This window comes from Drosophila willistoni, chromosome 3R (assembly GCF_018902025.1).
Source record: "Drosophila willistoni isolate 14030-0811.24 chromosome 3R, UCI_dwil_1.1, whole genome shotgun sequence".
Taxonomy (NCBI): Eukaryota; Metazoa; Arthropoda; class Insecta; order Diptera; family Drosophilidae; genus Drosophila; species Drosophila willistoni.
The window spans coordinates 1594876-1621584 of record NC_061086.1 but is presented as its reverse complement, the minus strand read 5'-3'; the positions used below and the strand labels follow the sequence as shown (position 1 = coordinate 1621584).

The 26709-nt window shown below is 37.2% G+C and overlaps 3 protein-coding genes across 10 annotated transcripts; 1 reads left to right on the top strand and 2 right to left on the bottom strand.

The window, feature by feature from the left end:
* Window positions 1-1508: 1508 nt before the first annotated feature.
* On the bottom strand, window positions 1509-12417 carry LOC6651590 (ephrin type-B receptor 1-B). Of its 4 annotated transcripts, XM_023180002.2 has the most exons (14): window positions 12061-12417; window positions 7765-8129; window positions 7617-7696; window positions 6843-7023; window positions 5419-6783; window positions 5047-5223; window positions 4847-4864; window positions 3829-3876; window positions 3516-3644; window positions 3362-3457; window positions 2925-3295; window positions 2469-2615; window positions 2067-2396; window positions 1509-2007 (listed from the first exon to the last, which is right to left on the bottom strand). In XM_023180002.2, exons 2-14 carry the CDS (start codon window positions 7838-7840, stop codon window positions 1903-1905), a joined length of 3123 nt encoding a protein of 1040 aa, XP_023035770.1. In that variant the 5' UTR covers window positions 7841-8129; window positions 12061-12417; the 3' UTR covers window positions 1509-1902. The 4 variants fall into 4 exon arrangements, with proteins under 4 accessions (XP_023035770.1, XP_023035771.1, XP_002072609.1 ...); XM_023180003.2 differs by lacking the exon at window positions 3829-3876; XM_002072573.4 differs by lacking the exon at window positions 4847-4864 and having other exon boundaries at window positions 12061-12416.
* Window positions 12418-13639: 1222 nt separating this feature from the next.
* LOC6651588 (calcium/calmodulin-dependent protein kinase type 1) lies at window positions 13640-19174 on the top strand. 5 transcript variants are annotated; one of them, XM_047013645.1, is made up of 11 exons: window positions 13642-13764; window positions 14965-15198; window positions 15264-15398; window positions 16046-16090; window positions 16373-16447; window positions 16510-16648; window positions 17054-17234; window positions 18255-18338; window positions 18458-18584; window positions 18641-18728; window positions 18803-19174. In XM_047013645.1, the coding sequence occupies exons 2-11, from the start codon at window positions 15083-15085 to the stop codon at window positions 19124-19126; spliced, it is 1314 nt and encodes a 437-aa protein (XP_046869601.1). In that variant the 5' UTR covers window positions 13642-13764; window positions 14965-15082; the 3' UTR covers window positions 19127-19174. The 5 variants fall into 5 exon arrangements, with proteins under 5 accessions (XP_023035776.1, XP_046869601.1, XP_023035773.1 ...); XM_023180005.2 differs by having other exon boundaries at window positions 13642-13776; window positions 14976-15198; XM_047013630.1 differs by having other exon boundaries at window positions 13642-13850.
* Window positions 19175-20236: 1062 nt separating this feature from the next.
* On the bottom strand, window positions 20237-25913 carry LOC6651587 (transcription initiation factor TFIID subunit 3). The gene is made up of 7 exons (XM_023180001.2): window positions 25582-25913; window positions 24980-25510; window positions 23232-24923; window positions 22158-23173; window positions 21757-22093; window positions 20601-21048; window positions 20237-20520 (listed from the first exon to the last, which is right to left on the bottom strand). Exons 1-7 carry the CDS (start codon window positions 25727-25729, stop codon window positions 20400-20402), a joined length of 4293 nt encoding a protein of 1430 aa, XP_023035769.1. The 5' UTR covers window positions 25730-25913; the 3' UTR covers window positions 20237-20399.
* Window positions 25914-26709: the final 796 nt, after the last annotated feature.

The window sequence follows — 26709 nt, the reverse complement described above, 5'->3', positions numbered from 1 at the left end:
AAATTTTTATTTTCAAAAATTTTTGAAAAAATGTTTCTTTCATAAAATTGTGTGTTAAAAAATTGGAAACACAAAGAAATTTGCTGAAACATTTTGCATTCACTTTCTTTTGTAGTTAAAAAAAAGGTTCCTTCAGTAGGAAAGTTATTAACTAAGTTATTAGTAAATAACTTACATATTTTTATACGTTAGTAATCGACGCTAAGCCGAAAGACCACAAAAAATAGCTAAAAATCTCAATTACAAATAAACCCAAAATTCATTAGACCGACAACTCCATCTAAGAGTTCATTATTATTAGAGATAAATACACAGTTTAGAAAAACGATTTAAATATTTGTCCAGTCTGATTATGAGTTTTTTTACACCTTGGTAGAAATATTTAATACAATAACCAGCAAATTACAATGTTGTAATACAATGCCTTGAGTTCTGTGTCCAATGACTCTCACTACAGCCATTATTTTGCATCCTGTAAGCGATATTTTGAATCCTACCGCCGCGCAAAAGAGCCTATACAACTATTATAATTATTATTTTAAATATAGGAGGATATGGTTATAAACCTAACTATATTATATAAGCACTGACAAGGCCTGGATTCGAACCCGGATCCTCGTTGTTCAGTTGCCTAAATGACTGGGCCACCTACCGAGGACTGCTTAACTTTATAATATATTTATGTAATGACATAGAACAATTTACTGTTGTATTGACTTTTTACAATATTTTTGTTTTTATTTATTTATTATTTTTTTTTTTTTTGATTTTTTAACGATATTAAATGAATCGCGCTACAAATAAAATACATGCTGCATTGTGTAAATAATACTAATACTTTATAAATCTACAATAATATATGTAAGTATAATTGTTTGTATGTAGATAGAAAGTGGATTCCGTTACTTTATTATTCCAAAATACATATTTATGTATGATTGCAAGTTTGCACGAACACTATGTATGTATGTTCATAAATATATATATATATATATATATATATATATATATTACTACGTAGTTATAAATGAAATTAAAAATTCAGCCTCATCAATAGTTTAAAAAAGCATGTTGTTTATGTATTTGTATATGTCCTATGTACATATGTATGTATGTTTGATCGTTTTGCATGTGTAGAGATCGGAATGCAGAATCCCACTTCAAAACTATGATAACAAAGTAGAGAAAGAAAAAAATGATGGCAAACAAACACGGACATCGGGATCCAAAGAACTCCACATTATTGTAGCAATTGATTTAGCATCGTTATCACACTGTAATGGTTGATCTGCCACGTTTTTCGTTCCACCTAAGCTTTGTTAAGGACTTATGTTTTCGATCAGGGTTAATGATTAGGTTTCGGTTTATCAGATGTATTTCGATTCATTCTGGCGAAGCAATGTAAATGCAGAGTCAAGCTTAGCGCAGACTAAATGGCGGTTATCGTCAACCACATATAAATGCAATACCCAATCAAAAACACAAATCCAAAAAAGTACTTTATGCGGTGTAATCATGGTTCTTTATCAAATTGTCCAGTTCTTTTAACCTTTCGGTAGTCGTGTTAAGATTTGATCAATATGGTGTCATACGATATATACATTTATATCGTTCATGAGGCTTCCATTTAAGTCTTACAATTTGTCAATATTAGTGCTTTAAATCTGATTTCAGATGTTTTGAGAAAGTTGCAACGAAGCAGGCAAGAGCAGTTTCTAGAGAAAACTAAACGTATAAAATTTTATATAAAATTCTAAAGCCAGATTTAATTCTAAAATATCAACGCTTGCTCGACCGGTTTGCAGAAGTTCAAAAGGTAGCCTTTTAACCTCACTTACAGATACTAAGCTACGAAATATGTCTTAACTTATTTGCTGTGTCTTGATGGCTATGTACATTGTATTATATTATTGTGTCCAGTTGACGGGCCTGGTGTAAGATTTTTTTCTGATGCCCCACCAAGGTGATGCCCATATCGGATAGCTGTTGAGCTGTTAATCTTGAGATCTGTGTGTTAAATGAGTAGTAAAATATCGATTGGTGAAAATTAATTAATATCAACTCACCTGTTGGGCATTCACCAGATTAGCCTCTTTAAAATGCTGAGAGTATCTGGACATTTTTATGTTCTCCAGCCACAAATCAGTGCTTATGAATATGTTCTGACCACGTTGAGAATCTAATATGTGGGTACCATCTGTTTCTGGTGAGTTACGAGTGGTCAGGAGCGACTGTGGTTGTCTGGCCAAGTTGTCTAGCGTAGAGACTATACTGGCAAAGGTTGGACGGTGCGTTCGTTGTTTCTGCCAGCAGTCCAACATAAGCTGATACAACGCCTCAGGACAGTCCATTGGTGCAGGCAATCGATAGCCCTTTTCAATACTTTTTATCACATCCTTTAAATTTAAAAAAAAAAAACACACACACAGTTTAGTAATATTTTAAATGAATTCATAAACCATTCATACCTGATTCGACCAGTTCCAGTACGGACGTTCGCCGTAAGACATAACCTCCCATAGAACGACCCCATACGACCATACGTCCGATGCGGACGTAAATTTCCTAAAAGCTATTGCTTCTGGAGCAGTCCAGCGTACGGGAATCTTGCCACCCTAGCCAAACAAAAAAATAAAATTTGTTTTTTTGTTAAATTATAAAAAAGTAAAAAATAAATTTCTTTTGAATGTCTACCAAGAAAACGTGACATTTGCAGCTCCGTTACTATATAACGGAATACATATTCAAGTATACATATTACAAAAAAAGTGCATTCTTAAGTCGGTATGAGGTACAGCTCAAATGCCATTTTTAAAAACGAAAGTTAATTCAATTTCGGTTTACAATATCGTTTTGATAAAAGTTAATGACCAAGTCAATTTGGCATCCAATCAGCAATTCAAGCATTAAAAGCGTTCTCTTACCCGAGTTGTATAAGCATCGCTTGCATTTTCAATTTCCCGCGATAGGCCGAAGTCGGCAATTTTGCAAATTAGTTGCGCATTGACCAAGACATTACGTGCTGCTAGATCTCTGTGAACGTAATTCATGTCGCTCAGGTATGACATGCCACTGGAAATGCCACGTAGCATCACAATCAGCTGCAGTGTTTGAAATTTTCCATCGTTAACCCGGAGGAATGTGTCCAAACTGCCATTTTCCATGTACTCGGTGATTATCATCACTGGGTTTGAGCGCGTAACTACTCCCTGTAGGTATATAACGTTCGGATGGTCAAACTGGCCCATTATAGAGGCTTCGGTTAAGAAGTCGCAGCGCGCCTTCTCGGAAGATCCTAACCAATGGTGAAATATTATGATTAAAACAAATTCTAATTTTTACTATACAACAATCTGTATACCCGGCTTCAAAGTCTTAATGGCCACGTCAATATCTTGGACAAAGTTTGGCGGGATTTTCAGACGGCCGCGACAAACATCTCCGAACTCGCCACCACCTAATTGAGAAAAAAATTTATTAAAAAGCCTGAATCTAATTAATGTAGTCAAATATACCAATTATAGCTTCGATTGTTATGTAGTTAGCATCTATTTCGCGGGCAAACTCTCTAATAGCCTGGTTGGGGTCCTCATAAGTGTGCGGATCAACGTAACTCCGACTGTTTCCAAACAGAGGCGTGGTCACTGTAAAGTATAAAAAATGAAAATTATGCATCAACCCCAACACCAGAACCTATATCGATTTAACATCGCAATTTTCGACATAAAATATCAAATTGAAAAATATGTGTAAAAAATACAAGCTGACTAATAAAAAGACATAAGACACCCACACCAAAATAGGTTATATAAAAATAATTGATTGTACCATTCGAATGCAATGTCTTGACAATTGGAGTTGTGTCCATGGAATTTACTAAAAATAAAATAAGAAAAGACAGGTAACACAAAATAAACATAGCATTAAAATATTTAAATATTAAAGAATGTCTATTCCCCTGGGGAATAAAATTGATTGTGATTAATGTAATTTGAAATAAGGAAACACTAATTACATACTTTTTTTTCAAATCTATCCATAATTTTCGCAAATTTTTAGATTTTAGATATTTATAAAAAACTTTGTGAAATGTACTAAACCGTGAATGATTTAATCGAAGGATATTAAAGTATACTTTACAACAATATAAAATGCGTTTAAGTCTAAACTTGACTACGAATTACAAACTTTTAGAGTAAATATTTATAGCGGGAAAATGTTCAACATTTTGTTGGTTTTGTTCTCACATCGTGTTCTTGTGTTTCTCGATCCTACATTACCCTAACTCTAACTCATATTTCGTCATTTCATGACATTTAAACGGTTTAAGGATTAATCAAAATAATCATTACGGAATGCTAATTTCATTGACCCGGTTAAAATGTTATAATTTTAAAATACGGAAATCGCAATAACTTAAATTTACAGTTTCACTTATCCGTTGTAACTCGACAGTTTATAGAAAAATTGTGTGATAAATGTAATTCTAAGCGGTAAAATAAAAACCCTTTAAAAAAAGGATGCCAAAACATCTAAATTTGATGGACGGCAACGTCTTTTGTTCAATACATCTGTCGTTTGTAACAGAGATGAAACCAAAACAGTCTGTGTTTTGATTCATTGTATTACACATACTCAATTGTATGTTTGGCATATACTTGTATGTAAAATGAATAAGAAAAGAGAAAAAAAGTAATGCCTCTTTGGTGCTATCCTCAAAAAAATTTAGTTCAATGTAATTAAACTGCGCAATGTTAAAACATAAGAGAATGATATGATATATTTAAGGCACTAATATTTTTGTAACTAAATAACGTTTTATTCATATATAATTCATATCACTTACTATATGTCACGACAAGTCCTTAGGAGGGAGATCGTTTTTTTTTATTATTTTTTTTTTTTGGGATTAACGGAAGGGGATATAGATATGTATTAGGCACAAGGTTCATACATTGTGTAATCAACAATTAAAAGTATAGTCCTTTTTCTTGCATTCCATACTTAGTATATGTATGGATTTAGCAACTAACGGATAGAGCTTACCTTCATTACTGGCATAATCCATGGGAAGAGGCAGATGGTTTGTAGACTTCTTGTCGAGTTCATCCTGATGTTTTGATCGCATGAAGTATACCGTCGCCACAATAAAAATAACAAGAAAGAGCACACCTGTCACAATAGCACCCGCAATAAACCGTATTTGCACCGAATCATCGTAAACTGTTTGAGAGACAAAAGAAGTTACAGAAACATTAGCCATTACAATTACTCAAGAAAATTGCACTTTTGAATTTGCATCTTAACCTATCGGTTATAGGAAGAACTTGTAGGGCTATAGAAACATAAATATTGTCCTCGTTTATCAATAAAATTTACTAACAGTAATAAAGGTAACTTGTTAGATTACACTCTTACCTGAGCCTACCGACTGATGTGTATGGGCATACACCATGTTGCTGTAAGAACCATATCCGTTAATAGTCTTACAACGCACTTGGAAACCATATTCTGTATTTTCTATGAGACCCTCAATGTGTGCTTTGGTCTCTTTTGTATTTAGTGCGGTCTTGTTTATAGCCTCCAGTTCAAGTTTAGGGAACCAGCGTACTTCGTAAAACTCAAGAGGTGCATCGCTTTGAACTGGCTTGTCCCATGTCAGATCTGCATCCTTGTTAGATATAGCCACTATACGTAAATTAAACACAGTTGAGAGCATAGCTGACTCAGTAGTGAATATGATTTCGGAATGTTCCGTCTTGATGTCGTTTAGGTCCAGCTGGCTGTTAGCTCCCACACTTGCCGTCGTATTTGCATCACTAAGCGATACAGTCTCGTTGGCATAATAAGCCGTATCGACCAGATACGATATTCCGTTAATGGCATGAATTTGCACGGTATATGTGGTAACTGGATCCAGATTGGTCAGAGTTATCTTTGTATCGTTGAAGGTATCTGTTGATGGGTTGAACATAACATTTGAACTGCACAAGCTGCAACGAATCTTGTAGACTACATCGCTCCGATATTTCTCCACCAACGACAACTGATTCGCATCGTCTCTAGCCGGTGGGTTCCATGATATTATCGCACTAGTCTGGTCGACAAATAAGAGGGTGAGATTTGTGGGCGATCCAGGAGGCCTATAGCAGGGCATATGACGGCCATCTCGCGGATGTCGGTAAAATCCAGGTAGGCAGTTGCACAACGGAGAGCCCGCTTTTGGTGCACTAGAATTGGGTGGGCAGGAAACACATCTAATGACCTCTGCCGACCTAAATGTACCCACTGGACACTCGGTGCAGGTTTTATTCATATCGTTGGGTTCATACCCAACGCGACAGCGACAGCCGCCTGTAAGAATGGTCCACTTGCCATCACCTTTGCAAAGATAAGTCGGCGGTTCGTAGGCCTCTGCGTTTTCTACACACGTCCCATTCTGTTTCTCAATAATGGTTATTTCTCTGCCTGTGGGCGTTTCGTTGAAGTGCGCGAAATTCTCGGTCACTGCCGGACACGTAATATAGTAGACCTTTACGGCTAGCACACTGATGCATGCCCCCTGGTCGCGGAAGGCAAAATACACTCCTTTCTTGTTTACAGCGATACTTTTTACTTCAGTGTTAATGTCCACATCGGAGTTTTGATTAAAGCGACCCTCGCCTGCCGCAATGCGAGCTATCAGCTTGTAACTGTCTGTTTGCCATGGCGGTGGCTCCCGTGTAGCCGCATCGAATTCGTAAAACAACAAACTAAATGTCTCTTTGCACGACAGAGCGTTGCCTGTGGAAGACGTTAGAAAATATGAGATTTGCATTTCATGTTGTTTAACTTTTCTTTACCTGGAAACAGAGAGCAGTCTCGTATTGTGAACTGGATTTCGATGTACAACCGATTCGCAGGTCCGCGATCAATGAATGGTGACCATAGCCAATTATTTACATTATGGTAAGCAACATCGCAAACCACGTAGCTTCGCCAGTTAATTCCTTTCACAAAATCTGTAAATGATTCTTCCACCCACTGATGCAAGATTCGGAAATAACAATTGAAAAAGTATAAAATATTAGTAAATATTTAGTACCATACTTAATTTACACACAATAATGTATTCCTGAAGGCATCCTAAATCACAAATTTTTCTAACGGGTTATATACAACTGGATATTTTGAAAACATAAATTTTTTCTTTTTTGCATTTTTGGAATGTATGAAATCCGATAAATATCATCGAAGAAATATATTTTTTGTGTGTATTGTTAATAAGACTACCAAACTTTGAACGTTGAAGCGTCCGCCATTTTCTTAAAAATTTGTTAAATTTAATTTTTTAATACCAAGTAGTTTTCACATAATCCTTAAATTTCTTATTTCAAGAATCTTATATTATCTTTTAAAGGACAATCTCAGAGTTCTCATTTCTAAAATGTTTAAAAATTACATTTTATTTGGGCTTCCACGTGTATATCCCCGTAACGAAAGGAGTTTTGGTTCAAACCATAGTTTCTAGGAACTATCTTCCTCAGTGTTAATTTTAGTAATATTTAATTTTTTTACCATAGAGAAATCGACTCACGTTTTGGTTTTATGTCTAAATAATTTAAATTTATACATACCCCTGGAGTCTGAGCCTGTGGGCCATATGGATAGCGTGTCCATTCTAAAGTAGCTTCTCTTGTTGTGTCCAGTAAAACAACTGAAAAATGGTTGGTATGTTAAAGCGATTAATATAAATAATTTTTTTGTGGTCGATAAATATTTTACCTTGGTCGCAGTTTATAATCTTTATTTGACTAGCAATGAGCCAAATGCCAATGTTGAAAAGAGTCAGCAATGACATCTCGGAGATAAATCAAGATCGGGTTCTTCTGCAGTGAAACTGTTTTTTCATTTACTCCTAGAATGATTTCGTAGAATAAAATCTACGGACTGACTGTGTCCTTCTTTGAATGGAAGCCACTTGATTTGTGGAAGAAAAAATGTTGACTTCGCTTTTATTTTTTTCTCTGCATCCTTGTCCTTGTTGTCGAGACTCCCCTTTTTGTATATCTATTGCATCAAGATTTTAAGAAACTGCGTTTGTACTTCCTTTATGATTTATTTAAAAATAATGGCATCCGAGCTAGCGTCTGTAACAATAATAAAAAAAATTAACCAACTTTACCCGCAATTGTTATACATACATATAGTTTAATTCTAACATATTGAATTTAAAGCCAAAAAAGTAATAGAAACCTCCATATGTATTTACCAGTTGAAATGATTCTAGTATTTTCGATTATATTAAATCTTATTTTATTATTTACATCGGCCAATACGATTTGTACTAAAGTTTATTTTTTGGCTTTACTTTTTGCGATAATTAAGCTTCTACACTTTAGTCTGTATGCATTTTCATCCGCTTTTGATAACAACAACAGCATTTACCTCAGAAATCGGGAAACAATTATGAAGAGCCCTCTTTCTACTAACTATCCGAAGGTGGATAATCAGTAGAATCTGTGGCAAATGGGACATTTACGAGGTTATACACATAACATTTCATAATTTCCAAATAGAACAAGTTTGAATATTAAAGTATCAGATTTGAGGTATAGCTCTACCTCAGGTCTGTTCCTGCACAGACCGTTCGCATTCCAAATGACAACATGAAGATTTATTTTCATTGGTTGACCATAAGCTTTGTGATCAACTGAGTCAGAGCTGACATTTGAGCAATAATGCTCTCCATCATTGCCTCAAGCTTATTCATTCTTGCATGTGTCTGGTTTACGACGGCGGGAAATGGGTCTGATAGCAGCGATGGTTGCGGCTGGTAGCCTCAAACTACACTGGCGAAAGGCATGACTGGCACAATGGTAGGTCCTTTGTAGACCGGGCGTGGAGTGGGTCGGAGAGCTAGCCTTTGCCTGGGCTGGTGAAATTCCTTGGCCTTTTGATACACTTTGCACCCTTTATACGATGCTGTATGGTTGCCATTATAGTTGGCACATCTTGCTGGCTCGTCCCTTGCCTTCGTGCATTCGGCCGATGAGTGTTCTTTGCTACCACACTTGACGCAGGCATAGTCAAGGTAGCAGCCTCCTCACTAGGTGTGTCCGAATTCTTGACAGCGGTAGCATTGGAGAACCTCCGTGGACCACGTCTTTGTTGTTGCTGGATTGCTCAAGGTTCACAAAGAATATAACAATTGGCTCCCCGGAGCCGTGACCTTGAGCAACCTGCGCTTCCTTTATATCCATCGGATCAGTGGTGTGATGGACCCTTCATAACTATGCGATAAAGTTGGCACGCTTGTCCTTCGGCTGGAACGTCTGAAATCTAAGCATATGGCTTATGAGGTAAGATTTCAGCTTGTGTAAGCTTTCATTTTCCTCAACATTGACTCTTACGCGTCCGTCACGACCAGATTTATAAACAAATTTGTCATTCCCAATGACAGAGGTGACATGTGATATAAACGCCTTGATGTTGTGCATCCCAGGAATGAAGATTGGTGGCGGTTTAATTTTTCTCTCCCTCGCAGTTGATACCTCAACCTCCAACTCGGGAACCGGATCGACGTCAATGTCTTCAACGTTGTCATCGGAAAGCAGCGAAAACCGATTGGTCTCGCCGTAGCCGGCCTTTGCCCTTCTTTTGCGTGAAGGCATCTTACGCTTTAATTCACCAGGTACGGAGCCTGAAGAGCTGGAGTCCACTACACTCCACCTGATAGAGGACACCTTCGCCAGCTTGGCAGTGGTCATTCGCTTCCCTTGTTGTTGCTGTTTTGCCGTTTTTTTTTTTTATACCCTTGCAGAGGGTATTATAAAATTGGTCAGATGTCTGTAACGCACAGAAGGAGACGTTTCCGACCCCATAAAGTATATATACTCTTGATCAGCATGAGAAGCTGAGTTGATATAGCCATGTCCGTCTGTCCGTCCGTCTGTGCGAATGCGTTTTACTCAGCCGTCTTAAGAGCTATCGGGCTGAAATTTTTTTTCGGGGTTTTTTATTACCCGGAAAAAAAATAAAGTATGAAAACCATCAGGATTGGACCACTATATCATATAGCTCACGAAGAACTAGAAGAAACATTTTCATAAAAATCGGAGTATGCTATGAAATTTACATATGTGATTGTAAAATAATTGTAAAATAGAGAGTAAAATTGTTTTGTTTGTATATTGATGAATTGAGTTGCAGAAAACAAATTTTGAACATGTAAAATTATTATTACCAAGGACTGCAAGGGTATATAAAGCTAGCCGATGTTAGCTTCTTTGATATTTTCTCTCTCTTTTTGTTGTGTTAAACTCAGATGACAGAAAAGGCATGTAAGATAGTAATATTAAAATTGGTTGTTTATATTCGCAGTCCAGTAAGAATTGAAATCCAACTTTTAATATTAGCTTTCTGCTTGCCTCGACCACTACACTTTGAGTTTGATCTTTCCTTTTTTATATCCTTGCAAAAAGGGTATATTAATTTTCGACAGAAGTGTGCAAAGCATCTCCACTACGACGAGACGAGTTCAAATAGCCGTGTATGTCCGTCCGTCTGGATCAACGCGAACTCCTAAACCGTAAGAACTACAGAGCTGAAATTTTGCATTTTGTATTGCATGTACTGCACAGTTTGTATATCTCGGGCTCAGACGGATCGGACCACTATATCATATAGCTCCCATACAAACGGCAAAATCACGAACTGTGACTTTTTCTAATAACTTGGTTATTTTCTGAGCTTTTGTCGTGAAATTAAATATTGGTGAGTTACACCTATAAATGACTGTGCCAAATTTGATTGAGATAGAGTGACTATATCATACAGCTATGGGAGCTGCGGAAAACAGTGAGTTTTGTCACTTTCTTCGTAATTTCCTATGCTAAGATTGCAAGCCTTTCGTTCATTCGCAAACATTAAACTTTTTAGATAAAACGGTTTTCCACTTTGAAGGACATAGGTAAGGAAAGAGTAACAAAAAAATTGCAGGGTTTACAAACTTTGACGGTCGAAGTTAGCTCCGGCTCTCTATTTAAATATTGTGCCTCACTATATATGTACTTAAAAATGTTCTTTTTGTTTTCTTTGAAATTTTTGCAATGGATAAAAAAAACGATTACTGGATGACATGACATTACAAGTCAATGATACCGAACAAACCAAATACATGCACCTCCTATTTATATTTTGACTAAATTAGACAAAGCTTTCGTTATCCATTTTTTTTTAGCTTTAGCTGCGAATCATTTTAAAACATTTAATTCCTTTAAAAAAAATTCCTTTAATAAAATGAAGAAGTGTCCAGCTGCTTTCTTTATAGAACATACCATATAGACCATACAAAGCGGCCTTGTTAAGTGGGAATAGTAAATCTGACATTTGTTTAAAAGATTATATTAATTACAAAAATAATAAAAGAAATTTGTTCGAAGAGCGAAAAACTACGATGTTAAAAAGCGTCAAGATTTAGTGAAAACTCCAAATTGTTTGGGTTTATTTAATAACACGGAAAAAATGTGTGGCATAAGTCGCCATGTAATGATAAAATGAAAGGATTCTAAAATTACTTTCAGTTTGTTAATTGCTGGTAGAGTCTACCAAAATTCCGAGCGGTGTTCAAAACGTGTTTTCTTAGATTAAACACAAAACAACTCCTCCACCTCTCCCCAATTTATGACAAATGAAATTACTTTGTTTAACAAACGTATTAATCCCATATCATATATACTAAGTAAGGAAATGCACAAACTTTTTCGGAGACCTGACGAACTATTACTTTACAAATTTTAAAGGAATCCTTGAAGGATTTATTTTTTCAGCTTGCTCTGATGTCCAAAGTCCATTCAGTACAGTGATGTTTACCTTTACCTGCAAGGACACTTGCAGATGCACTTATGTACTCGTAATACCATGTATATACATACACATGCATATATAAATGTACATGCATGTATGTAGGTAGATCCATGTGAATGAGTTCTGAGGTAGACAGTCACACACACGGATACTCTTAGTCAAGGCAGGCTCTTTTTCGTTAGTTGTAATGAATAAAACTACAAAAGGACTTACCGTCACTTAATTTTAGGCAACACAAACTCCTCAATTTAAAACCGAATTTTAGTACTTTGTTGTGTCTCAGGATATCCGATTCCCATTTCGTTTAACGCATACACACACACGCATACAGTCGCAGGCATACACATTTCGAATACACACACATTTTCGGGCGTCCCTCGTTTCTTAAGGCATTTTGTTTTTCCTTTGTAAGCTGATCCTGCATTTCTTAACCATATTCACATTCACAAACACCGCATTGACCGACTGTGTGTTTTTTTATTTATAATTCACGAAATGCACTAAAATAACAACAATTTTGTTGCAAGAGAAGATATTTTTTATTCAGTGTTTAAAATAGTGTATGCAGTGCTGCAAAAATACCGCAGCACTATCGAAAATTATCGATAACTACAAGTAGAAAAATATACCAAAAAGATAGAAATTACCGTAAAATGACACAAAAATTCCCTGAACAACCCTAAAGATGCAAGAATAGAATTATGTTTCAAATTTCGCCGGCACAGCTTAGTTTTTATTTAATGGTAAATTGTTAAACTTTAATAGGTCACTGGCTTAGTCGTGTGAAAGTCGGCTGAAAGGAAGAAAAAATTAGGGAGTTTTGAAATTGATAAATTTTTTAAAACAAAACGAAGGAAAGCGAAATGATTTTATAGTGATCGAGAACAGCGAAAATAATTTGCTATTAAATTTGGCATACCAGTTGTTATTATATATCTAAATTTGGTAAATATGTTTTGACAGGGCAGAGTTGGCCATTAAATATAAGCGGAGCTAAAGTGCTTGTGTGCTTGTAAGAGTGAGTGAGATAGCTTATAAGAATCTAACAATAAGTTACCCCGGAATTCCTATCACAATTTCTTTTGTTGATTCTTCTAAAGACTTCAAAGGAGCTTTCTTCCGAAACTCTATGCAGCCCAGATTAATTCAACAAAATTTAAAGTCGACAAACTGCTTTATTACTTTTGTAATAATAATAAATGCATTCACTCTATTAGTTTATTAGTTCATTAATAATACTTGCGGTTATTGAATAATATTTTGTCTTAAAGAGTGACTTAAGAGAAATTAAAAACATTTTGACAATACATACTTGTTTCGCTATCTAAAATGAAATTGTTATAGGACAACATTTACAACTATTTTGCACAATTATTTTATGATATAATAATAATAATAATAATAATAATAATATACAACCTTATTAAATAAATACATATTAACATATTCTAAAACTAATGTCATAAATTTTCCGTTGGGAACCGAAAAATGCGAAACAATTGTTAAGCTTTAAAATTATCATGTACGGTGATTCAAAAAAAATATTTTTAAAGTTTGACCAAAAGTATTCACATTAATTGGATGAAATATCTATATACATAAGTAGGTGCATTTTTACAATTTTTTTTTCATTGGTACTGTTAGCTACTTAAATAAGATACCGAAATCTAATTTGATTTAAAACGAACACTCTTGTATGCCTAAATTTAAGTTTTGCCAAAAAATTAGAGAAATCTCGCCTTTTTTCATGTAGGGAATTTTACCACATAATGGGATTTTATTTCGTTGCAGTGGGATTTTCACCAGAACAAAATCAATGAGACGACGTTGAAAAAAAAGAATTTGAAAATTCTTGGTCTGAGTGGTGTGAATGTTTTTGGTTTCGTGATTTCTGGTTTAAAAAATCAAGTTTTAGTGGTACGAACTAAGGTAGATAATATTTGTATGCAATCATTTAACGGAAGCTTGCATTAAAAGTTTAAGTCGCGATTTATTTTCGTGGTGTAAGTACGTTCACACAGAGACACATACACACACACACACACACGGACACACATATTGTTTGTAAATTCGTGGGAGTGTGTGAGTGTGTATGTATCAAAATGACCGCAATCTGTTTAGTTTTAAAGTTTAAGACAATTTAATCGATCGTGTATGTATATAAGTATATTTGATTGTTTACTTTGTCTTTGTGTAGTTTAGACAATGCTATTTTTTACTAAACTTCTCGATTTGCGTAAACACATTTTGTAAATGTGGGAGGAGGGGGGCGGTTTATGGATGCTTTAGGTGGAAAAAATCTATGCCTGCCATATATGTACATATATGTCGATAGTCTGATTTCAACGTAGCTCAAAACTATTCCTTCATTTTCTATGAATGTTCAGCTATTTAATTTCATTTAAAGTAAATACCGATCATATTCAACTGGTCTTTTTAACATCGTGTACACCAAGTCGAAACTTATTGCCAGTTGATTTTGATAGCTTTTCTATAGGAAGGATTTTTAAATTTCTAATCCGCTTGGTAATATGATACCAATTATTATGCAGCGTAAGTCCATATACAAAATATGGTAACAAATTGCTTCTGTCTATGAGAATGGCAAACTTTAAAAAGTCCGCAATGCAATGAATGCACTTCTGAGTAAGGGATTAGGGTCATCACCGATGAGAAATAGTCTTATCAGCTAAAAAGTGACCCGAAAGACTTTGAAAATTAAAGCGAAAACAAAATTTATACTCTATAGTACACGACCAGTATACAATACTCTATAATCAGATGATCCAATACGTATGTATTATAGAATCGTGAAATAGTATAAAAGTAAATCCTTATTTAACCGAACCTTTGACATATATCGGTTATTGTCTAGATGTATGTCTGTACGTTAAATAATTTATGTACATAGAACCCGATTTATAAAAAGTCTAGCCGACTGTCGGTGGTAGATGCCACAGGGTGAGTTAATTAACGTTGCAACTTCCTTTTGTTTCAAAGTAGGGTAACTGTTCGTCGTACATTCTTAGGAAATTTACGTATAAAAATATATTTTTTTAAATGTATACGTGCGCACTGAAAAACACAATCCGCTGATAAGCTGCGTATCTCATTAAGTTTGATTTCAGATTCCGTTTCGGCACAAGCTATGCGCAATCATCGGATGCGTTAATCTCAGTTTTGCCGTTCAATATCTCTCCACGCACAAATCTAGAATCGAAATCGAGATCAGGCTATGCCACTATTTGGTAAGAAGGACTCTGGAAAGAAGGCCAAGGCGAAGGATGTGAAAGAGCTGAACAAGCAAGTGTCAATCGAGGAAAAATATAATCTGCATGGCCTACTTGGAACGTAAGTTGGGAAAATGCATTCGGATCTGTTCGCGTTTAACGTGAACCATTTTTTTTTACCAAAAGCGGCGCCTTCTCGGAGGTGCGTTTGGCAGAGAGCAAGGATACGCCCGGTGAGCATTTTGCAGTCAAAATTATCGACAAGAAGGCCTTGAAGGGTAAAGAGGAATCATTGGAAAATGAAATACGAGTGCTGCGAAGGCAAGTAGCTGTTGGAATATCCACAAATTTACAAATAAAAAAATTAAATAAACATAAAAGATAATTGCACTTGCGTAACAATAAAACCATTCACATCTGTCATCCCTCCCCACGCGGTATTAGAACATTTTCCGGATGCTCAAAATAGCGAAGTGAACTTCAATCCTAATTGCCCCATAAACTTTTTTTTTGTTAGATTTAATATTTAGTATAGCTTAAGAAAAGTAAAAAGCATATCGAAAATTATATTTTTTATGAGTCGTTGGTATCAAGGTTTACATGCTTTTGGAATTTAAATTATTTTCGAACTATATTTTCGGTTCCAATTTGTGTTCCATTTTTAATTTCGTATTTTCTTTGACAATGGCGCCACTATTTCTCTCACAATCAGTAATAAATACATGGAAATCTTGCAGTTACAAATATGAAAATCCCTCACCCCAGCCCTGGCACTCACGCTCTCTGTTTTCCTCCTGAGGATTGATCTCCGTCATTGTCCAGTGTATTAAGCATGCTCTAGCAAAATACAATACAGATGTTTTAAAATTTATCGAGTTATTTTTGGTTATTTACGCTTCTGTTTTGTTGTTTTCCTTATTTCATTTAAAAATCTTGTTATTTGCTTAATTTGCTTTCTTTCTATGTAGGTTCAGTGCAAATCATTTCGATGCCAACTGCCCGAACGGAGCGCGGTGAGTTATGACCCCACGAACCTGATACCGATACTTTTAACCCGATCACACTTGAAGTAAAACATTCCTGATGCATAACTGAGTTAGAGTATGGTCCATCTTATTGTAAAAATGCATTTCCTGGGATGGGTATAACAATTCATATTGACTTCGACCCACTCACTTCACTCATCAGCGGTGTGGAAGGAATTTTAATATTTCAAACTTCCTCTTCCGCACAGACGACTTTTTTCCAAAGTACGACCATAGTTATACAGTAATGGTTTATTGCTTTATTTGCAGGCTCACTCATCCAAATATTGTGCAACTTTTGGAAACTTATGAGGACAAATCGAAGGTGTACCTAGTAATGGAATTGTACGTCTCTTATATTTGCATTCAATTTAAACGCATTGCGTAACGACTTGTTGTATCCATAGAGTCACTGGTGGCGAGCTGTTTGATCGTATTGTGGAAAAAGGAAATTACACTGAAAAGGATGCGACCGATTTGATACGACAAATACTTGAGGCCGTTGACTACATGCACGAACAGGGCGTTGTTCACAGAGACTTAAAGGTAAATCGAAATAAAAGTACTCTTGATCGTTGAGCATCTCAATATGATGACGCCAAAGGTTGCAGCTTGTCATAATATAAAATGATGTGACAGTTGTCAATCTGGATCAACTGCAACTGTAAATCAAATTATTCAAATTATCACATTATAAGATAAAAGAGCCGGAAACCTAAATTTTTTCAATTTTAATTATTCTGACTACTTTGTAGTAAAATTTTGTTTAGGAAATAATACCAACAGAACGCGTGGATGGACAGAAATAAGATCCTTTAATATGTTTCTTACACATACATAGAGAATAGTTCTAATCCAACGCTTAATTAGCGTCCATTAATTAAAAGCTATTATTTGTTTTGTTTATTCACATTTTAATAATGTTTATTTACAATTTGTTTTGTTCCATAGCCAGAAAACTTGCTCTACTACAGTCCAGACGATGACAGCAAAATTATGATCAGCGATTTCGGTCTCTCCAAAATGGAAGACTCTGGCATAATGGCCACTGCTTGCGGAACTCCGGGCTATGTGGCACCCGAAGTTTTAGCCCAAAAGCCATACGGCAAGGCGGTTGATGTATGGAGTATAGGTATTATAAATTTTCATTTACAACACTTTTAAACTGTTTAACAAAAATAAATCTAAATTGATTATAGCCTTGTTAGAGTATAGTATGAAATTAGCCAGAGAAGTAGACGTTTCCGACCTTGTAAACTATAAATATTGTAGAAGCAGCCGAGTTAGTATAGCCTTGTCTGCCTGTACTTGGCTACTGGAATAAAATTTGGTACCTAAACTTTATATTGTCTATTTGAGATCAAGTTTGACAATTCGTCGGATCGGACCACTATAAGATAAAGATTTAAAATTATAAAACAAAAAATACAAAATTCATAAAAAATATCAACGAAGTTTATATACCCTTGCAGTCCTTGGCCATAATATTTTTACATGTTCCAAACTCTTTTTCTGTCTCATCAATTCATCAATGCACATACAGTTTACGTAGCGTTGCGTCTGTGTGTGTATGCGTGTGTTCAGCTGCTCTGTGAGTTTCAAGCAATGACCTAGTAGATAAGATTTATATTGACTGTAACTTGTGTTATATTTATCCGATCTGATTGAAATTTCGAGATATATATTATATCCAAAACTATCATACATATTAGTAAATTTCATGGGGATACTCCAATTTTTATGAAAATGTTTCTTCTAGAGCTATATGATATAGTGGTACGATCCTGACAATTTTCATACTTTATCTGCTCCGGGCTATAAGTAGTTCAAATATCAATTTTCATCCCGAAAGCTCTTAAGATCGTGGCGTCAAATTGATTTGCACAGGCGGACGGACGGACAGACAGACATGACTATATCGACTCAGCTTCTCATGCTGATCAAGAATGGGGTCGGAAGCGACTCCTTCTGTGCGTTCTAACATCTGACCAAATTTATAATACCAGGGTATAATTATAATACAAGGGTATAATGAACGATTTTAAAATGGTGCGCCCTACAAGGATATATGAACTTCGGCGCAGCCAAAGTTACCTTCTTTTCTTTGAACAATGCTATAAGTTTATGTTTTATAACTGTATGGAATATATAGGTGTTATATCATACATTCTGCTTTGCGGTTATCCGCCTTTCTACGACGAGAATGATGCTAATCTGTTTGCCCAGATTCTTAAAGGTAACTAAAACGTGTTAAGTAAAATAAATAACTACGACGTTGGCTTGTAGCCTGATATTCTTATGTTACTAGTTACATTTGTACATTTTGTTTCCCTTTTGTTATGCTGATGATAATAGGTGAATTCGAGTTTGATTCTCCATATTGGGATGAGATTAGCGATTCGGCTAAACATTTTATCAAGAATTTAATGTGTGTGGCTGTGGAGAAGCGTTTTACATGCAAACAAGCACTAGCGCATCCCTGGTAAGCTACTGGCATTATATTTTGTCGACTTATGCATTCAAATAGCTGTTTTACAGGATATCTGGAAACGAGGCAAGCAGCAAGAACATTCACGGCACTGTGTCAGAGCAGCTTAAGAAGAACTTTGCAAAGTCTCGTTGGAAGGTAAACATTCATACATACATATATAATTTGAATTACTCTGAATACACCTTTTAACCGATTTCATTTTTTTATAGCAAGCATATTATGCAGCCACTGTGATTCGACAAATGCAGCGTTTGGCGCTTAGCAGCAACAGTGGAGCCTCAACTGAAACTGCCGGCAATGGCAGCACACGTGTTGACGCGGCAACAACCATGGACGGAGCCACATCCATGTCGGGTGGAAGTGCACCTATATCAACCTTCGAGCCATCAACACACCTCAGCACACAACTTCAGAGCGAGCCGACTGTGGAGCAACCATTGTGTCCAACGACCGCAAATATGAAACCAGCGCACGATATCAACAACCACCAAAGAATCTCGCCAAATTGTAGTGGCAGTGGCCAAACGAACTAAAATATTCATATAAGTTAGTTAAATATATGTAAAGTACTTTATCATGAAGCTTGGCTATCGGATCGACAGATCCAGAACCACTTGCATACGGCAGACGCATTTCATCGTAAAGCTATGTCCCGGCCGACAATAAGCTTTGCCCTTTTCGAAATTGGCCACTTTCTTAAATCTGGTATTCGTTTCTAACAAAACGAATGCCGCTTAGATTAGAGTAATGTGCCATCAAATTATATACCGGCTGTGTCATCTTCATATCTCTTGTTCTCTCTAAATATTTCGAGATTAAAACTATCAAAGGAAATAATTGATGTCATATCAAAGATTTTCTTATACTGCGCTCTCTTTCTGTACTTCTTGCTTATTAATGAAGCTGTTATGGTCCATTCGCATCCAATAATTTTTCGTACTTACAACACAAAGCACATAATCAGCATCAATCACAACCAAAGTTTCTACCATCTCTACAACTACGTATGTGGTAACTATGGTATGTAATCAAAACTTTTTTGGTTGCCGTTTTTTCTCGAAAGTAGCTTTGTATATCGGTATACATATGTATATGTATTAGATACTTAATTCGCTATTATATTTTTTTTCACCGAAACTAAGGAAAGCAATTCGAACTTTTCCCTGGTAGTAATAGTTGTGAATGGCTGCTTTATGGAAGATATATGTATTAAAATCACCTACTAATAAACTATATTCAATTACTGATTACAAAATTTGGCCAGCAAATTTAGCATTTAGATAGATATTCGATCCTAAATCCTGGTGAATCTGCATTAAGAGTAAATATGGAAATTTCTTCATATATCTTATGACTATTCTAATCCACAATAAGTTTTCTAGAATATTTACATATTTGTTTAAATTTCTCTACATTCTTAGAGCTCCGAAGTCCATGCAAAAATTCACGCATCCACTTCACTGGGTTTTCGCAAATTTAAATTCAAATATATACCTAAGCGCACAAAAAAAAAAAAGGAAAAACACATGTGGCCACAGGGCTCGGTGCTCAATTATAATTTGTACATAATATAATCAATTTCAGTCTTTCGACTACTGATATATCTACTTTGTATATAAATTAAGGATACGTTTATCAATTGCTTGATTTTGCCGTACTAAACAATTTATTATACATACCTAAATATACGTTATAATAAAACAAAACATAAAATCCGTTACAATCCACGAGTTTACCAAATTTCAAGTTAGTGGAGTTTATGCAATAAGCTACCCTAAATATAAATAATATATTAATGTATCTGCTTTATTTTTTCTTGTTTCGCTTCTTCTTTTTTTCCGATCCGTGTACTTTTTTCCTGGTGATGCAAACACGGCAGAACCAGTCGTCGTTATCCTTTGGAGCAACTTGGATGCCAACACATATCCTAAAGTTGAATACATAAAGCAAAGAATATTAGCTGGGGTCTCAGGATTAGGCTCTGGGGTTCACCCCCAATGCTCTTACCAATGATACCAAGCATCGCATCCATCACACCCGATCATTGCGGAACCATCGTCCACTTTACCGCATGCTGGACATATCCAGATCCGATTTCCCTCAGCATCCACATATGAAGATGGACGATTTGATTCCACGGTTTGAGGAGGAGGGCATTCCGATTTCGCAGGCGAAACTGTCGCCGTTGGGGCTATGACAGCGCCACCTGAAGAAGGAATAGGTGTAGGTGTAGACGCCAACATCAGCTGTTGCGGTAGAAGAACCGAGCTGGCCGATAAAGTAGCAGCAGCAGGGGCTCCACTGCCAGTTGTCATCCAGACGCTTGAATTGACAGCCGTGCTAGATGGAACAAGGGTGTGAGTGTTGGGAATTGTACTCATTTGAAGCGGTAGCGCCATTGGGGGTCCACTAGTAGAAGCGGAAGCAGATGTAGGTAATGATAACTGCAAGTCAGCTAAAATCGGAAAACCCAAATATAAATTCTTGAATAAATTGGTAAAGCAAAAAAAGAATTAACAAGAGCATACGAATCTTCGGGATGGAAAAATAAGGTTCAAAGCTCAATGATCGCGTCATCGCACCTTTATGTCTATATTTTTTGAGACCAAAAACTTGAAAATGAGATGGTATTAAGTTTTAACCCATCAGTTTTGTTATCGAATATATTGTAACCAAATTTTATAATCATCAGTCACGTGTATTTTCGAAAGATTTTTTTATAAAATCTGTTCTACGGAACATTTATAAAGTAAAATCGAATTTGTTGCATTTATAAGGCTAATGAATGTTTGACACAGCCGCCTGGTCTATAATTATTTAATAATTTTCTTAAAACTACAAATTCTATAGATCATATCAAAAAACTAATACTTTTAGGTTACAATATTTCGAAAACTAGACGTGCAGGCGTCATTCTGAGATTCGGATTCAGCAAACATACATATATCTTTTTTTTTTTTTAAGTGCTTACTGGTTTTTGGTATAATTTGGAACAATTTTGCGATGAAATATTTTTTACGTGTAAATGAGGAAGTGGCAATTTAACCAATTTTTAAAACATTTCCTGGAGTGATTGTCACTCTAAATGGTCGATTTTTGAAATTTCTCTGCGTCAATGTGTCTCCCTCTTTTATTCTTTAAGGAGCTTTTTTTTTGCTCTTACATTGTTTGGGCTTTGGTGGTCCTGTGACTAGTGGTGAGAATCTGGCTAGTTCTGGCGAAGGTTCCCGACCGCGATCGCGTTCCTTTTTACCCGAGCCAATCTGTGGTAAAAGTGTTGGTTCCGGCTCCATTGGTAATGGTGTGGATTTTCCACTGAGTTTTAGGGTTAACTTTGGCACCTGATTGGGCGACAGCTCCAACTGTGGTGAGTTTGAGATATGCACAGTCTGCACAGGTGCTAAGGACGATGTCACTGCACTGGTCGGTGCAATCGACTCTATAGAATTCTGTGGCGGAACTGCTATCGAATCAGAATCAGCGACCGTAACACTTGGAATCTAGAAAAATATTAATAGATTGGACTTATGGCATGCTATATGTCTATCAGTCTCGTCAACTCACCTGTTGCTGTAGTTTATCTTTCTTCTTGTCTTTTTTCGGTTTTTTGTCCTGTCCCTTTGCTGGTTTCTCGCTAGGAATTAAACTAAATTCGCTGGTTATCAATCGTTCCTTGCTTTTCGACTTATCTTTTTTATCCTTTTTCTTTTTTATCTTGCCTTCCTTAGGCTTCTTAAGTTTCTTGTGTAATTTACGCGATCTTAATTCATCTGCTGATCCAGCAATATTAAGGGCTGGGTTTGCTGGGGTAATAGTAATGTCCTCAAAGCTTCCGAAATTGGGCATGAATGGCTGATGCGGCCTTTGAGCTTGTATCTCTTCAGACACATTTAGGTTTAGTTGAGCTGGTGGGACAGCAGATGTGCCTGACGTGGCTCCAACGGCCAAACTGGTGACGGGTACTGTCTGCGAAGAATAAGCCAAACCGCTTTCCACACGCGACAATGGAATGAGATCAGCGCCGCCCGCTAAACTATACTTATCGCTTCCCATCAGACTGTGTAAATTGAACGGAGAGGGGGAGATCGATGGACCAGTTGGAGCAGCTGGATTGGGACTCGGCAGAGCAGTGGGCAGATCACACGGCTTTGTCTGTTTCTTCAATTTTTTAGAAACAGCAGGAGAAGGGTCAAAAATAGGAGTGTTACGAGGCATTGGTGTAATTGGTAGTTGGTTGATGGTATCAGATTTGGTTGAAGCTGCTGGTACGGGGGATATTAAGTTAGGTGTTCCGGCAACAGTATATGGAAGTTGGGATGGTTGTATTATGTTTGGTCGGCCAACGAGTCCATCAAAGCCCCCTACTGCTGGCGAGAGCTGAGATGTTTTTATGCTTGCTGGGGCTGCGGCTGACTCATCTGAGTCATCAGATACTTCAATTGGATCACCTAAATTGCCAGTTGCGGACAACGACTTAAGCTTTGAACTAAACGGGCTTATTTTCTGGACTTCGGGTGATGTCAATTTCATCGACTCAGGAACCAATGGAGCCACAGGACAATATCCAATGGGCTTTATGTCTACAAGGGAAGAAATTTTATAAACTAAAGCTCGAATTCAACCGTAGATCGTACTCACCTGTGGGATTCATTGGCATAGGCCGATTAGGGATAGAATCGATAGATACAGTCCCCCCGGGAAATTGCATGAAGGGGGGAATAGGTACGGAACTTTGGCCGAAGCTGGGAAGCCCTCCAGTTGCTGCCGAAAAAAGGCCAGGGCCCGAAGGAATCAAGCCTGGGCGCGGGGGGAAGCTTAAAAGCGGCAACAGGGGTAGTTGATTATTGGCATATAGACCTGGACCTGGAGGAAGGCCTGGCATACCCATTCCTACACCCAATATATTAACAGGACCCTGAGTAATTCGTTTTGTTGGCGAAATTCGCATGTGCATGTCGTCCGGAGTAAAGCTGTCACCCGCTTGCAATGGCAATGGCAATGGCGGATCATACTTTGTGCTCTTGTACTTCTTTCGTTCTTTTTTCTCTTTGTTCTTGGGCTGCATAAGATTGTCTTGGAATTGTGGAACGTGGCTCAGATTGAGCGGCTCCATATCTACTAATGCAGAGGGATCTGACGACTGACCAAGGGACAATGGTTGTCCCAGAACTCCCAGCATGGTCTTGCTCGCCTTCATTTTTTTAGGCAATGGCTGCATAACCAACGGATTTAACAGTTGTTTGGCTTGATTCTTTCCGCCGGGTTTACGGCCGCGCTTCTTGGGTTTGTTGGCATCAATGTTAACTATTTCAACACCGAAAGAAGGGGCCGTGGGAGCAGAGTCCTGGTTAGTGGGGCCTGATGTTGATATCGTCATAGGCGAGAATTGTTGTAGTTGTTGTGTGGCATTGTTCATGTGACTCTCAATGGTGACATTTAAGGCAGGCGGCGCTGGTGTTATCGTTGTGCCAGACGGCAAACTAATTAATGGGGGGCCGGCCGCTGTATGTCCAAAAAGTGTTAGTCCTGGCGCCGAAGCGGTTGGTGCTGACAGCTTCTGCTTCGATATTTTTTTAAAAATATTCAGTTTATTTTTGTCGGGTTCACTAGCCAGCTTGAGTCCATGTGGTGCTTCACACTCTCCTACAATTGGAGCACCTTCCGGATTAGGCACAGGTTGCACAACTTTTTCTACTGTGAGAGGAGCAAAGGATACAGACGATTCTTCAGTCAGACTAGTATTGCTACCACCCAGTCCATCTACGTAGCCAAAAGGTTTTACACCAAGCTGCTGCTGTCGCTTTTGCTTCTGCTTGGCCTGCTTTTTAAACAGTTTTTCTAATTGGGCACGATCAGCAGAGCCATCCGGCAAGGTTGGTATGACGCCACGGTTCAGATGCTTCTTCGACTTCTTCACCAGCATTAATGCGTTGCCACTGTCACTATGATTTTTCGAAAGTTTTTGATACATTTTCATAGCCTTTCGCTGCGCCTTGTCATGGGCCTTATCACCTGGTGTCCCGCCGGCACCACCAATCAAATGCTTTTGTTTCTTATTTTTTTTGGTGGCCTTGGGGGTAAGGGCAGCAGTCCCTGGCAAGGTAGAAGCCGTTTCAGTTTGGGCAAATGGTGTCGTGTGAGTCTCTTTCCTTTCGCTACTGAGCAATACTTTCTGACGTTGCTGTTGATCTCTTTCCCGTGCCAAATCGGTTTCACCAACAAACAAAGGCTTTGTGTTAGTTTCCATTGCTACTAGTGGCAACGGCGGGGGTGGTGATGGCGGCGGCGATGGTGGAGGGGGAGGTGGTGCGTCGAGGCCCTTTAGTTTTACTGTAATTTGGAGCATATATAGCGTTTATCTTCAACAAAGAATTTTCTTTTCTTACCAATAATATCAGGAATCACAGACTCGGGCAGTTTGCCTTCAATTGCAGGCGAAATAAAGCCACCACTTGTCATGACCACGCTTCTGATTTCCCGAACTGTGTGACCCTCCATGTCCAAGCAATTGTCTTTGGCAGGGAAATTTAGGAGCTTAGCGGACGAAGCTGTTTCATTAGGATTACCGGAGTTTCCCAACCCCTCCTGGCTTCCAACTTTCTTTGTAGCCTCGCCATCCGCTCCTTCTTGTTCTTGATCGGAATAGGGTGCTTGCAAAGCGGAAGATGAAGCAGCTGCCGAATTTGGCTGCATCGGTGGAAGGTACTCGAATATATACACGGGACGGGTAAGGGTCTCTGCACTTCCGGGTTTTAAAAAGTTCAAATTCGAAGCTCGTTTCACTGGGAACGCTGGAACGTCGCGTACAAATGGTACAGGCTCAACATTGCCAATGTAGTCTAACAACTCATGCACATTAATATTGAGGCTTTTCAGTGTCAGACGTGCATCCTTTAATGTAGGCTCTATTCGATTTGCTGTTTACGAAAAAGAAAGGAAACGTGTGTAATGCTTTAACAACAAAAACGGTGAAGAAAAGTTCACTCACCATGTTCCATTTGACTATGAAGGTCGTGGGCGAATTCCTGCATAAATTTCTGCAAAATGTCTTGCAACAGTTCCAGGGGGGCATTTTGTGTGCTACTGTAGCCAATATTCTGTGCTATCTGAGCGATTATGATACGCATAAGATCCATGTCTAGCTTACAGATAAAAAGATTTAGAAAATCAGTTTATAGAATAATACATCCACGTATAAATAAATCGAATAAATTCGAGTCTTGGAATGTATTTTGTGATGTGATGTGGGATATACGCGGAAATTTTTTTTTTATTAAATTTTTCATGCACTTGATGCGTAAATGATGGTGATGGTACAGAACAGACAAAGATAGAGATGGGAGTGGTTCGCACGCGTTACTCACGAACTGGAGACGTTGAACCCAGTGAACATTCGTCCAGATATGATAATATTTATTTTATATTATTGCTAAAAGTGGCTTTTTCCGGCTAAAAGAAGCTGTCAAATTTTGAGATAGCGCTGCCTGATGCCAAATATCGCGCTTTTTCACTTTTCAAAACTGAAATATCGAGTAGCTTAAGTAAATATTTACCAAAATAGCATTTGCCAACACTGAAATCTAGCTTTAGCCGATTTTTTCACTTTTCAACACTGAAATATCGAGTAGCTTAAGTAAATATTTACCAAAGAAACTATTAAATTTTGAAATACTGTTGCCAGATGCCACATTTGGGATACACAAATACGCGGTTTTTTTGAAACTTTGGTAAATATTTACATAAGCTGTTTGGGCCCAAAACGTATTGTACCTTAAGTAATTCCTGAATTTAATTTTACCGATCGAGATCACGTTATTTGTTTATCTTAAAATTCATCCACATTTTTATTGGGGACAATGTTGACACTTAAATAAGTTCACTTTATGAAAGTGCATAGGAATATGTTTGAAAACAATAATCTTGTTTCACAATCTGTCAATTTCGATTTTCCCGTCAAGATGGCAGATTACCCGTTATGAATTATTGATTATGAGTATAAAAATGTTTGCGAAAAGTTCATTACCTATTTTCATTTGTGTATGTACCAGCTTTAACATTGTGAAGTCATCTTCTAATTTTAATTATGTCCTCGAAATCTTATTTGTACATATTTAGG

Excerpts from the sequence above, each read along its gene's own strand:
- LOC6651590 (XM_023180002.2), bottom strand. The coding sequence starts at position 7,840 with ATGTCATTGCTGACTCTTTTCAACATTGGCATTTGGCTCATTGCTAGT. Across the intron at positions 7,024-7,616 it reads CACAGGCTCAGACTCCAGGG|TGGGTGGAAGAATCATTTAC; the intron begins GTATGTATAAAT and ends ATCTTGCATCAG. Across the intron at positions 3,296-3,361 it reads CATTAAGACTTTGAAGCCGG|GATCTTCCGAGAAGGCGCGC; the intron begins GTATACAGATTG and ends ACCATTGGTTAG.
- LOC6651587 (XM_023180001.2), bottom strand. The coding sequence starts at position 25,729 with ATGGATCTTATGCGTATCATAATCGCTCAGATAGCACAGAATATTGGC. Across the intron at positions 25,511-25,581 it reads TCATAGTCAAATGGAACATG|CAAATCGAATAGAGCCTACA; the intron begins GTGAGTGAACTT and ends TTTCGTAAACAG. Across the intron at positions 21,049-21,756 it reads ACCACCAAAGCCCAAACAAT|CTGACTTGCAGTTATCATTA; the intron begins GTAAGAGCAAAA and ends TTCCGATTTTAG.
- LOC6651588 (XM_047013645.1), top strand. The coding sequence starts at position 15,083 with ATGCCACTATTTGGTAAGAAGGACTCTGGAAAGAAGGCCAAGGCGAAG. Across the intron at positions 16,448-16,509 it reads GTGTACCTAGTAATGGAATT|AGTCACTGGTGGCGAGCTGT; the intron begins GTACGTCTCTTA and ends TTGTATCCATAG. Across the intron at positions 18,729-18,802 it reads TTGCAAAGTCTCGTTGGAAG|CAAGCATATTATGCAGCCAC; the intron begins GTAAACATTCAT and ends ATTTTTTTATAG.